This window comes from Athene noctua, chromosome 5, assembly GCF_965140245.1.
Source record: "Athene noctua chromosome 5, bAthNoc1.hap1.1, whole genome shotgun sequence".
Taxonomy (NCBI): Eukaryota; Metazoa; Chordata; class Aves; order Strigiformes; family Strigidae; genus Athene; species Athene noctua.
Genome location: NC_134041.1, coordinates 29612535 through 29625074, shown reverse-complemented (window position 1 = coordinate 29625074; position 12540 = coordinate 29612535). Strand labels below are relative to the sequence as shown.

General features: G+C 50.0%; 1 protein-coding gene across 5 annotated transcripts; it reads left to right on the top strand.

Annotated features, from left to right (window-relative positions):
- The first annotated feature begins 5556 nt into the window (after window positions 1-5556).
- LOC141961392 (flavin-containing monooxygenase 3-like) lies at window positions 5557-12089 on the top strand. Of its 5 annotated transcripts, none has more exons than XM_074908260.1 (8): window positions 5557-5697; window positions 7550-7738; window positions 8037-8199; window positions 9094-9236; window positions 9362-9561; window positions 9690-10048; window positions 10469-10541; window positions 11359-12089. In XM_074908260.1, the coding sequence occupies exons 1-8, from the start codon at window positions 5566-5568 to the stop codon at window positions 11699-11701; spliced, it is 1602 nt and encodes a 533-aa protein (XP_074764361.1). In that variant the 5' UTR covers window positions 5557-5565; the 3' UTR covers window positions 11702-12089. The 5 variants fall into 5 exon arrangements, with proteins under 5 accessions (XP_074764361.1, XP_074764358.1, XP_074764359.1 ...); XM_074908257.1 differs by having other exon boundaries at window positions 5566-5697; window positions 10469-10538; XM_074908258.1 differs by lacking the exon at window positions 10469-10541 and adding an exon at window positions 10749-10771 and having other exon boundaries at window positions 5566-5697; window positions 9690-10066; window positions 11324-12089.
- Window positions 12090-12540: the final 451 nt, after the last annotated feature.

Below are 12540 nucleotides of genomic sequence, written 5' to 3'. Positions count from 1 at the left end.
GATGAACTTCAGGCTTTTATTTAAGATGTAGGAAGGTCAAATTTTCGATTTTTTTTTTTTCCTTTCACAATAGGTATAAAAGTGAAAAATCTCCATTGTAAAGAAAGCTGATACTCCTCTTTTTAACAGCTTGGCTCCCAAAGCTGGGGCTTGAGCAGCATTGCTTGAGGCAGCAGGCTGTCTCTCTCCAGAGTTGTTTTCCATGGTTTGAAGCTCTCACCTGCCCCTTTTCTAGTTCAAAATAATGTGCAAACAAAGCTCTAATTACATGCCTGGCTGAGATTAAGACCTGTGGGTTAGTTTTTCAGGCAGCCTGCTTTCCTTAGCTCCTGCTCCAAGCAGCTCTTGAGGCTGCAGTGTTATCACCAGCTGGGTCAGGATCTCTTGGTGTGGGGAAACACCTGTCTAGCCTTCCCAGCAGTGATCTGGGCCCTTGGCAATTGGTCTGTCCCCAAGCTGGGGGGAACTGAGATGTGATCTCTGCTCTCCTTCCCACCCCATGGATGGGCTTCTGCAAGCTGGACACTTCTAGGAGGGTTTGTGTGACTTCTCCCTTGGCATCCTTCATGAATGACTGTGTCCACAATAAACTTGTGCATAGGGAGGAGAAATTAGTAAAAATCCCCACCTGCAGCTTGGGTGGGTGCTGTGGAATTGAGCTGCTGTGTCCTTGGGGCTGGAGCAGACTTTTGGACATAAGGGACATTTTTCTTCAGGTGGATTTCTTGTAACTTGTAATTAGCAGTGCTAAAACTATAATGAGCCAGCTTGATTCCCTGTTGCTGGGGAGCAGCGGTGGCCTGCAAAGAGAAAAGGGAGCTTGTGCTGTACCCTGGGAGTGCCAAGCATGAGGACCTGGCTGGATATTTGGCTCCTGCTCTGCCTTGGAGGAAGCAACCAGGCTAGCATTTAAGATGTCCAGCTTGCAAGAGCCTGAGCACCACATCAACCTGCCAGCCCTCAGAGATAGGGAGTGTCATGGGGAGGGCTTGCAAACTCTGGGTTTGCACCAACCTGCACCCTGGGTCTTGTGATCTCTGCTGGAGGAAATGGGATGTGGAAATGCCACTTGGGAGGTGCTGGGCTTGATTAGCCTTCCTTCTGTTGCAGCCTTCATGCTGCTGAATGTCCTAGACCTCTGGCAAATTTCTCCACTGAAGCATGAAGGGGATCCTTGCCTTTCTGTGAGGCACCTGAGCAAAATCCAGAGGTTCAACCCATGGATGGCAACTTGCAGCTCAACTTGTCTGTGCCACCAGGGCTGGAAGGCATGAGGTGAGGAACAGCATGTGCCAGTGGAAGTTTGCTCTGGGAGTAGTTGCTGTCTTCCTGCTCCAGGGTAGTTAAACCAGATACCTTCTGCTGAGTTCCTCTCTCTCTGAGGACAAAAGGGAAAGTATGGTTAATTCTCAGGAATTATGTGATCATTAAATCCACAAAACCTGTTCCAGGCAGGTGTGGTCACAAAGCACCCCAGACCAGTTTTGTACTAAAACTTAAGCTGCTGGTGCCCTGTTCTCTGAATAAAGGTTGTGCTTGTTCCTTCTCTGGGGGTGTGCAGAAAAACAGCTCAAACCTTGCAATCCCATCTGGGACCTCACCAAGACTTGGGGCTCCAAGCAAGGCTTGCATGTTTGTGATGGAAGACAGCCCTTTTCATTGGGAGGTCCCTGCCAAGGTACTGGCAGGGCAGGCGTAGGAGAAACAGCCAGGAGGAAATGGTTTTCTTGAGGCAAGAGATCCCACGGGTTGTCCCTGTCTTTGTAGTGCCCCTGGCCCTGGTGAGCTGCAACAATTGCTGTAAGCATGGCAGCATGCTTCCAACCTCTGCCTGGAAAGAGCTGTGTATCACTGGGCAGAGCAGTGCTTCACCTGGGTTGTGGTCAAGTCATTTGATACACGTGTCCTTTTGGGCCTCTCTTTCTCCCTGCCAGGTTGTGTAAGGCTTGGAGCAGAGTAGGAGCCAGGTAAACACTTACATGCCTTTATGCCAGGTGATTGCCCAAGGAAAGGATGATACCCTGTGTATCCTGAAAGCCAGGTAACTTTGGGCAATTTATGCCACAATAGGATGGCTATGGCTTCCTGTGAGGTTTCACCTGATGCTCTCAGCAGTTTCTGGGTGCTCTAAGGATCTTGCTTGTATCCAGACAGCACCTCTAGAAAATAGCACATGGCCAGGAGAAAAAATGAGGGAGGACAGAGAGGGGGTCTGCCTAAGGATGAATCCCAGAGAGGGCATGGAGATGGACTGCAGGACACAAGCTCCAAGGCTGAGTGGTGCTGTCAGGTTTAAAGGAGAGATGTCTTTCACATAGATGCAGTGAGTTGTATTATCCTATTGCAACTGCTGCACCTAAAAAAGATTTAATGGAAGGCACGATGAGTTTTTTAGCTGGTTTGTCTTTGTCTGGGAAGGTGATTGTGGTGAGCAGTGCCCTCGAAGCTCCCACCTCCATTGAAAGGCTGCAGATCAGAACAGATCCCTAGGGAACAGCAAAACCAATTTTGAGGGCCAATAGGAGGGAAATCAAAAAGATGCTGTTACATTTGCTCCCCCATGTCAAGGCGTTAGTCCCCCCTCGGGAGCTCCATCCAACAGCATTGACCCTAATGGGAGCAGACCTACAGCCCTTTCCCGGAAGGATTTTACTTGCAAACAAAAACAGGGAAGAAGCGTGTGGAAAAGCAAATGAAAAATGTATCTTTAGCTGCATTCAAGAAAAACAAGAACTGGTGTGGGAAGCACTCAGACGCAATTAGTGCAGAGCAAATGTGAAGTCAACGTTCTTGTTTACTGCCTCGCTTTGTGTAGCTCCAGATGTGGATTTATTGTCCTTGATCAGCCATGGCTGCTGCAGTGCTGCTGGCTGCTCTGGAGGGCTTCGCCTAGTCTCCGCGAGGGGTGTTTCTCATTTCACGCTTCAAAGATGGCTGAACAATGTAGCTGCACATCAAAGGGCTGGGCGGAGGCCAAGGGATGCATGCAGGACGAGGTGATTGGTGGCCCCACAGGAGTTGTGGGCACCCGTGGGGCACAGCTCCCACCACTCCCCAGCTGGGCCAGCGGCACCTCTAGCAAGCTTGGTTTATTTCTGGCTGCCAATGGAGTTGGGAGTCCATCTGTGGCTCTGTGGTTGCATTGGGGTGGAGTGCTCTGGCCAGATCAGAGAAGGCCCCAGGGATGTGCCCTCTGCAAGGCTGAAGGCTGCTCCTGGCTGGCATGGCACTCACCTGGCCCTGGGCCAATTGCTGCAGTCAAGGTACTGCACTGGGGCTTATTCCCCTTTGGCACAGGGAGGGGATCCTCCTCTTCCTGGCTGTTTTGGCTGAAATGCTCCTTGGGGAAGCATCTGGCTCTTGCTGTAGGTCTTGTGCTGCATCCAGCACTGGAGAGCCTGGTCTAGATGAAGCAGTGTGGCAGCCTGCAGCTGGGTTCTGGGCCAAGCATCCCTCCAGCTGCTGTCCCAGGGAGCCTTCACATGCAGCAAAGGGGTCAAAATGGAAGGATTTTTCACCCTCTGATTTGCTGCTGATGCCAGCAGAAGGGTTGAGAGCAACTGCATGGTGGCCAGTGACCTCTGCTCACCATCCACACCAGCCCTTGGTTAATGAATACATGTGTCTCTTGGTGCAGTAGCTCTGAAGGCAGCCAGCACAGAGAGCTGCAATTGCACAAGCTGTGCGTGGGGCTGGGGTCACAGCATGCACCAAGGCAAACCATACCATTGGCCTCTTGTGGCTATTGTCGTGGCAGTTGTCCTCAGCAGGATTCCCATTGAAACACTGTGACTCCCTCTGAGCGTTGCAGGAAACCACCTCCAGCCTCAGCCATGCCACTGGTGCGAGGCAGCTTTGGACTGGAAGAAGGCAGGTTTGCTGTAGGTGAGACTGCTTTTTCCCCACTGTTCTTGCTCCTTTGAAGGTTAGGAGCCCTTCTGCTATTGCGTTCTTGTAGCATATGGTGAAAAGCTGAACAGGAGTTTGCAAATGTTGGACAGAACTATCTCTAGGAATGTTGAAGCTTTTGATTATTTTTTTTCCCCTGGAATTTTTGAACACCTTAACTTTTTTCCTTTTCTCTGCTTTCCCACACTTGCAGTTCTCCTTCTCTTTGTTTTCCCTTTTTAAATAGGGAAAAAACCTCCAAAGTGTGTTTTTTATTTTTTGAGAAAAAGAAGTCAATAGGTTCAGGATCTTTTTCTCTTTCTGACACTTGACAGCTGTGTCACTCTGGATAAATGATTGACTCTTCCTGCACCTTTGTTCCCCTCCCTCTGCTTTGGGTTGACCTTTCTTATCCCCATGCCAGGGTCAGGAGCAGGCGTGCTCTCTAGCTGTGCGTTGCTCCTGGGTTTCATTTTCTGACAAATCTCTTAACTCATAGAAGTCTTTCTCGTCCTCCAGGTTGTGTTCTGGCAGCAGAGGATCCACACCTCCTCTAGGCTGGGAGTTCATAAAGACAGCTTGGCAGTTTGTTTGTATTAAGTCAACTCAACCATGACTCCAAAGGCATTACCTTGGAAAGCCCAACTAATTTGTCAGATAGTGGAAAAACTAGCTATTTTTTTTTTTCCACTTTGGATGTTCAATCATTTTTCTGGCATTCTCTGCTCTACTTTATTTCAAATCGATTCATCATGAATTAACAGCCCATCTTCGACAGCTTCAGAGGCTCCAGTAACTTTCAAATGGGCATACCCCCAGCTGAACAGTTGTCCCCCAGGAACTGCCTGGAGGCAGGTTTTTGATGGATGAACTCGCACAATGAGACTTATGTGAAGAGTGCAGAGATGGATTGAGATTTGTGGACTCCTCTGCACTTGCCTGTGCTTTGTCTTTCCCCACAGATGTCCTCTGAAACACACTTGTCCAGTTTATTAGAAGAGGAGAAGTGGTCAGACACTTTGAACAGGTCAGACACTTTGCAGGGGAATAACTGCAATGCTGGGGTGGAAGGATGGGGTGACACTGGGCAGCCTGGTCCTACCTGCTGTTCTTGATAACACAGGCATCATCATGCCATTTTGGAGAGGTGTGTGTGTGTGCACAGATATGGGAGATGCTGCTTATCTCATGAGCCAGATCTGGCTGCTGCTGCTCAGTGACTCTGGGCTCTAACTTGCAATAACTTCAGTTCAATGTTTTATTTCCTAATTTAGGAGCTCTGTGCCTACAGCTCCTCCTCATGTTACAGCTCTGGGGTTGCTAAAGTCCAAACAGGACAAGTCGCTCATCGAAACAACCCCTCAGCACTGGCCCTGCCTATTGCACAACTCTGCATAAAAGAGCTTTGCTCTTTCAGTGGAACTCCTCCCGATCTGCCGCTCTTCTCTGCGAGAGCACCACTGGATACCGAAGAAAGCTCTTCCACTGCATCCAAAACTCTCACACACATACCTGGGGCTGCATGAGAAACAGGTGAGCAAAGATCAGCAAGAACCCCCCCCAAGGTTATTTAAGGAGCTGGGGTGGAGGTGCCCTGCTCCCACAGGCCATTGTCAGGGGCTGCATGCCCAGCTGGTCTCGGCTCCACCACAGCCATTTCCCCACAGGCAGGACAGCATGGTGCAGCGTGTGGCGGTGGTGGGTGCAGGCGTCAGTGGGCTGGCAGCCATCAAGTGCTGCCTGGAAGAGGGGCTGGAGCCCACCTGCTTTGAGCGGAGCGAGGACATCGGGGGGCTCTGGCGCTATGAGGTGAGTGGCTTTGGATGCCTGGCTTTAGAGCTGGCTGGGGAAACCAGTGTTCTCAGGGCTGGGAGGCTGCGCTTACCTGCACCCACTTGCTCTGCTCTGATGGCTGCATGTGGGAAGGCTTGGCTGGTTCAATACAGGTCCCCAGATCCCCTCCCTCACACTGGGCCAGCCCAACTGTCCCCTGCCTCGCTGAACCACCTGCTTCAGCCAAGTCAAGTCCCCTCTGAACTGTCACCCTCTCTTCTTTAGGGACGGAGGGAGCTGCCAGCTTCTCTGCAGCTAAGGGACTGCACTGAGGACACACGCCTGCTCCTCTCAAAGCCCATGGAGATAGGGATGGCTCCAAAATGCAGGTCTTCAGGCCATGCAAAAGTCGCCCCATGGAGCTGTAGGGCTGCCAACAGTCACCTTGCCTTGGGGAGCACTCGCTGCTGCTCAGGATAGCTCTCAGTGTGCTTTTATGTAGTGGCTATACACTACAGAGTCGAAAAGGAGCCCAAATGAATAATTAGAGGGTTGGACCCAGACCTATCTCATACTATGCCTGCTGGCAGACTGGAGCTGAGGGCATGGTTTGGGATGCAATTGCAGTTGCAGGAGCAGCTTGGGGTGCCATTAGGGAAAGGAATTGAGGTTGTGTGAGTTAAACTCTGGGGTGGAGGGGGAGGGCAGAAAGCTTGTTCTGGGTGATCTGAAATGTTTGATTCATCTCAAAGCACGGACCACATGTTTTCTGTCTTTTCTGGGGAGGGCTCCAGCAAATTCCTCCAGAAAGTTTGGCAATATATTTTGATATTAATAATGGAGAATTTCAGAAAATAATATTGCCATTGAGGGGAAAAGTCAAAAACACTTCAGCTCCTTATGTGGATTGGGGTTTTTTCTTTTATTGGAAGTTGGTAGTCTTTTGGCCATCTCGAATATGGATTTTTCCAGTGCAGAAACCTTACTGCATTTTTCCCAGCTCTGTCCTGCCATCATAACAATCAGGAAAGGGAAATGCATTACCTGTGTCATGCTGTTAAGTGCTGAGTGTCAGGGCAGACGTAGCAGGTGCTCCCCTGATGGGGACAGGATGATGTATGGGGCTGGCCATTCTGGGCAGGACTGGACCAGGCCTGCCCAAGCCCTGTTGCATGCATGATGGTCTTGATTTCAGCAGATTCCCCCATGTCCTGCCCTTCTAGATGTCAGGGGGATGCTGGCTGGCACAGGCACTGCTATCAGTAAGCACAAGCCTCTGTCTGTGTCCCCAGTCAGACCTGCCCAATGGTTGCATAAAGTGTGGGCAGCCGAGTCGCTGAACCAAAGCAAACACGCCCAGCCAGGCTGCTGCCTTCGCTTATGCAATTGCCAAGACTGCGCACACAAAGGAGCAATGCCCAGGAGAATCTGTGGGATTCTGGAAGCTTTACAGGCAGACCAGGAGGAAGCTGGGCACTGGGAGGTCCCATGTTACTTGTCTCCTGTGGTATTTCACATGTGTCTGTGTGAATGGATGCTACACCCAACCTTCTGAGGCTTTCTGGACATGCAGTGGAGAGGCTCTGGCATGGTCCTTCCACAGCATTCCCTTCCCCTGAGGTTTCCATTTTCCTGGGCAAATGCACATGTAATCAGCTCCTAAATGCCTTAGGTCATGCAAATCCTCCCGACAGCCTGTTAGGACACTTCTGTGCTCATAGGGAATTATTATGTTATTGCACCTGATGGCTTTTGAGGTTTTTCTCCAGCTCCAGCTGGAGGTGGAAGACAAGGGGTCACAGTATATGGAGGAGTTGATACAGGGCTCCAGGACAAGGATGGGTCATGTCCTTCCTAATGGGGCACATCCATGCTTCTCTCCCTCCAGGACCAGGCAGAGGAAGGCAGAGCCAGCATCTACCGCACCGTCTTCACCAACTCCTGCAAAGAGATGATGTGTTACTCTGACTTCCCCTTCCCTGATGACCACCCCAACTATATGCACAACACCAGGCTCCAGCAGTACATCTGCAAGTATGCCAAGCACTTTGACCTCCTCCAGCACATACAGTTCAAGGTAAAAAGCCTGGAGTGGAGAAGGGTAGTGAGTAGCAGGAGGGACATCACCTCTGTGCTCAGGCCTCCCTGCCATAGGGAAAATCCTGGGACAAAATATTCCAGGGGAATACTTCCTGGTTTTGTTAAACTAGGTCTCAACAACTCCCTGCCCTCTACACTCCCCAGAGCTGCCAGCATGAAATCACAGGGGCAAACATTCCCTGGGCTCCCCAGGACCTCTGAATCCCACCGACTACTTAAAACTCAGTCTGCTCTGCACAGGCACCCATGGATCTCTTTCTTTTGTTTCCCTTAAGACCCTGGTCATCAAGGTTAAAAAACGCCTCGACTTTTCTGTGACGGGGCAATGGGAGGTAGTGACCCAAAGAAATGGAAAGGAGGAGACAGCGGTTTTTGATGCTGTTATGGTTTGCTCTGGGCATCATGTCTACCCAAACCTCCCCCTCGATGACTTCCCAGGTAAGCTGCACGTGTGTAATTCATCCACCAGGACACAGCCAGGCAAATATCTCCCATCACAATGTTTTTCCCTGAAAAAAAAGCCTTTTCAGCATTATAACAAGTATTACCCTTCAGAGTGCTATTTTGGGGGATGGCTCTGTTCAGGAAATCAAAAGTTCTTTTTAAAGAAAAAAGATCTAGTATCCAAATGGTATGAAATCAGGGATGTTTTCACTAGAGACAATGCTAATCTTTCCCAGAAAAGATTATTTCATGGTGTTTCCTTTAATAGAGGATTTTTCATAAAACTATTTTGTAAAACACTTTTTCTGGTGTTTTCCCACTATTTCTGGTACAAATGTCATACGTTTTACCTGACAGCCATTGCTTCTCTGTGTACAGGCACATTATTGGGAAAAATTTTCTCTCTGGCAAGAAATATTTGGGCCTGGGGGTCTGTTTGAAGGACACAGGCTTGAGGCACTGGCTGGTCAGGAAAACTCCTCTCAGGTCCTTTGCCATCTTCTCTTTTATTTAAATGAATGCTGGTTCCCTGTTGCTCAATACTGCAAGGATGTGAAGTCACACCAAGGGGATGGGGGGTGACTGTCCAGGAGCCTTGGGGTGATGTTGGGGTTGCAGTAATAACATTTTTGGAGTACAAAAATGCCATGCAAAGGTATCCTGTGCTTGCACACTACTTCTGTTTAAATATTGAATGAAGTCAGAGGCAGACCTCATTGGACTATGGGTTGGTAGCATCCCTCTGTGTACAGGAGATATCTATTACTGTGAGAGACACTCAGATGGATGCTTCAGCAGCATCTGCAGGAAGGGAAGATCCCAAAGCCAACAGAGCCTCTCTTTTTCATTCCTGGAGTGAATTATGACCCTTTCTGTTCTCCTCCCCAGGAATACAGAAGTTTAAAGGCTGCTACTTCCATAGCCGAGAGTACAAGGAGCCAGAGAAATTCAGGGGGAGGAAAGTGCTGGTAGTAGGCTTGGGCAACTCTGGCAGTGACATTGCTGTGGAGCTCAGCACTGTGGCATCACAGGTACAGGGACCTGCCCCAGAGTCTTTGGGGAAGGGGGGATCTTCATCTGCTTGAGCATGTGCTACAGCCCTGGGGGCTTGCAGTTGTTGCAAAGGTGACTCACCCCTACCTGGCCATCCCTCCAGGTCTATCTGAGTTCCCGAAGTGGGTCCTGGGTGATGAGCCGTGTTTGGGACAATGGCTACCCCTGGGACATGCTGGTTGTCACTCGTTTCCGGACCTGGCTGGGGAACATCCTTCCCAGCATGCTCAGTGACTGGCTGTATGTGAGAGGCATGAACCGTTTCTTCAAGCATGAGAACTTTGGCCTCATGCCACTGAACAGGTACTTACAGGGCCATCCATCCCCAAACCCCTCCAGGGGTGCTGGTTCTGGATGGGGCTGGACCGTGCCTATCCTGGGCTGGCCGCAGAATCACCTCTGTGACAGCCCCACTACCTTTGCCCTTGCAGAACTTCCCGCAAGGAGCCAGTGTTCAATGATGACCTTCCGAGCCGCATTGCTTGCGGGGTAGTGGTGATGAAGCCGAACGTGAAGGAGTTCAGAGAAACATCTGTCTTGTTTGAAGATGGGACTGTGCAGGATGATGTTGATGTGGTAGTCTTTGCCACTGGTTACAGTTACTCCTACCCTTTCATGGAGGATGATTCCATCATCAAAAGCAGGGACAATCAGGTCACCCTCTACAAAGGTATCCTCCCTCCTCATCTGGAGAAGCCAACCATGGCAGTCATTGGGCTGGTCCAGTCCCTCGGACCTATCATCCCAACAGCAGACCTCCAGTGCCGCTGGGCAATCAAGGTGTTTCAGGGTAGGTGGATGGACATATGCTGGGCAAAAGTCTATTTTCTGTAAATGGGAAGTAGCATTTCCAAGCAGCAATGTGCAGGTTCAAACTGAAAATCAAGGCAGTACCTGAAGAACACAATGGGGTTTGGTCAAAAATACCAATAATGGCACCTCCATGTGATGAGGTGCCTTGCACAGTGGGAGCAGGTCACCTCTCAGTCTACTGCAGAGGGCGGTGATGTCCCTGTGGTGGGGCTTCCTGGGGGACAGGGAAGCCAGTATTGTCACATCCTCAACATCCACGCTTGACCCAAGCCCAGATCTTGACAGCATAGGGAAGAAACACCCAAGAACTTAGCTGATCTCTGCAAACCCCACCTGCTGCAGGAGGAATCTCCTGGGCATTATCTTCCTTTGCTGATGATCTTCTTGCTCTTTCCAGGGCAGTGCATGCTCCCCTCAGTCAGTGAGATGATGGATGACATTGATGAGAAGATGGGGAAAAAGCTGAAGTGGTAAGTGCAGCTCACAGGTCTCCCTGTGCTGACAGAAGAGCCCTGCCATTGTCTCAGCCCCAGCTGGGCTGGATGCAGGCAGTGGGTGAGCTACTGTGGGGGCAGTTTGTGAGCAAGGGACAGGCAGCTCCATCCAAGGAGGGTCCCTTGAAAATCCCTCTTCATGTTTCAGACTAACTAACCTACAGGCAGACCCTCTGCAATGAGATAGCCCCAACCAGCTCACTGGTGTCAGTGGATATGTTTCCACTGGCCACTTGGAGATCTGAATCAGGCAAGTTTTGGTGGAAAATTGATGATGGAAATATTTCCTGTCTAAAAAGGCTCATTTGCCATCACTGAGCATTATCAGGCTGAAAAAGTGTTTCTCATTCATACACAATCAGGGTGAGGCCTCAGCAGCAATAGAACACTTCCATCATTATTCTTGAAAGTGACACTGTTTCATAAAGTCCATGAAATGCCTTGCTTTCTGCCTCTCTGAGTCTATCTGATATTATAGTGAAGCAATACCTTAAAAATACTAATATAACCAGTGAAAGCTGAACCTGGCCCAAGCAATGTTTTCTTCTGTTTTTAGAAACCGTTGCATTGTAGGAAGTTTCAAAACAGTTTTCTTCTGAGCCAGATTCCTCCACTAACAGCAGTAATGATGCATGTCCCCTGGAGCCATGTACCCCAGGCAGCTCTGCTCCCCAGCTTTGGCAAGGGAGAGCAGGGGACAGACTCTGCCTTCCCTGTACTTAAAAAAATTTTTTTTAAAAAAAGGGAAAAACCTAAAGCAACCCCTCTCATCCTCTCCTCTCTTCCCCCAAAGGTATGGGAACAGCACCACACTGCAGACAGATTATGTCACGTACATGGATGAGCTGGCATCGGCCATCGGTGTGAAGCCCAGTATGTTGAAGCTCCTGCTGACAGACCCACGGCTGGCCCTGGAGGTCTTCTTTGGCCCCTGCAGCCCCTACCAGTTTCGGCTGAGGGGCCCGGGGAAGTGGAGTGGGGCCAGAAAGGCCATCCTCACCCAGTGGGACCGAACACTACGGGCCACACAGACACGTGTCACCCCTGCTGCCCCCACTGCCTTCCCCTGCCAGGCTGTGCTGGGGGTGTTCTTCCTCCTGCTCCTCCTCCTCCTCCTTGTCACCCTTTACTGCTAGGGGACCCTGGGGAGATGTTGCAGGGATGGGGAGGGATGCAGGAGTACTGAGCAGTGTGCATGTGTGGGATGCTTTCTCCTGCTGGGCAGTGTGTGCTGCTGCCCTGCTCATTACCCCAGAACTAATTCATCAAGAGATCCCTAAAAATTGGCATCAATAAATCAGGTGCAATCTCCATCCCTTTCAGCTAGGGTTATGAAAAAGTGTAAATACCAGCCCCAGTAAGTAATGTTGGTTATTCTGTCCCTCTAAATGGGTTCAAGTGGTGATGCATGGCTACACATCTTTAAATCTCCTTATTTACTGTTTCTTTACCAGTGGAAAACTAGAGTCAATGTCTTTGGGTTTTTTTAAGAAAGGTTGATGTAGAGCATGTGCTCCAGCTGAAATGAACTTGCCTGAATTGGCCCTTTTGAAAAATAATTATCATAACAAGTAAAGAAAAACATCGGTGTTTTTCTCCAGTGGGGAAAGATGCCCAAATGAAGAAAATTCAGATTAAGATATCAAGGGGAATACTTTGGTATATAAATAGCCCATCACCTCTCAAAACAACATCTGGACTTTGGAATGTGTGCATCTGAAAGCTGAGATGGACTGTGTCTTCCAGCCAAAACGCCTGGCCCAGTCGGGGCTGTGTAACTCAGTGCCATGGCTGCTGCAGCTGTGGCAAGAGCATCCTTGGAGAGATCCCTCTGAGCTGCTCTGATTCCCACAGCCCTGCAGCAACAGCTTGGATGGGCACCTGCACCTTGGCTTGCCCCTCTCTATGGCCACCCCAAGGTTTGTCCAGGGGTGATAGGGATGTGCCATCTGACCAATTACCCAGCCTGGGAGGG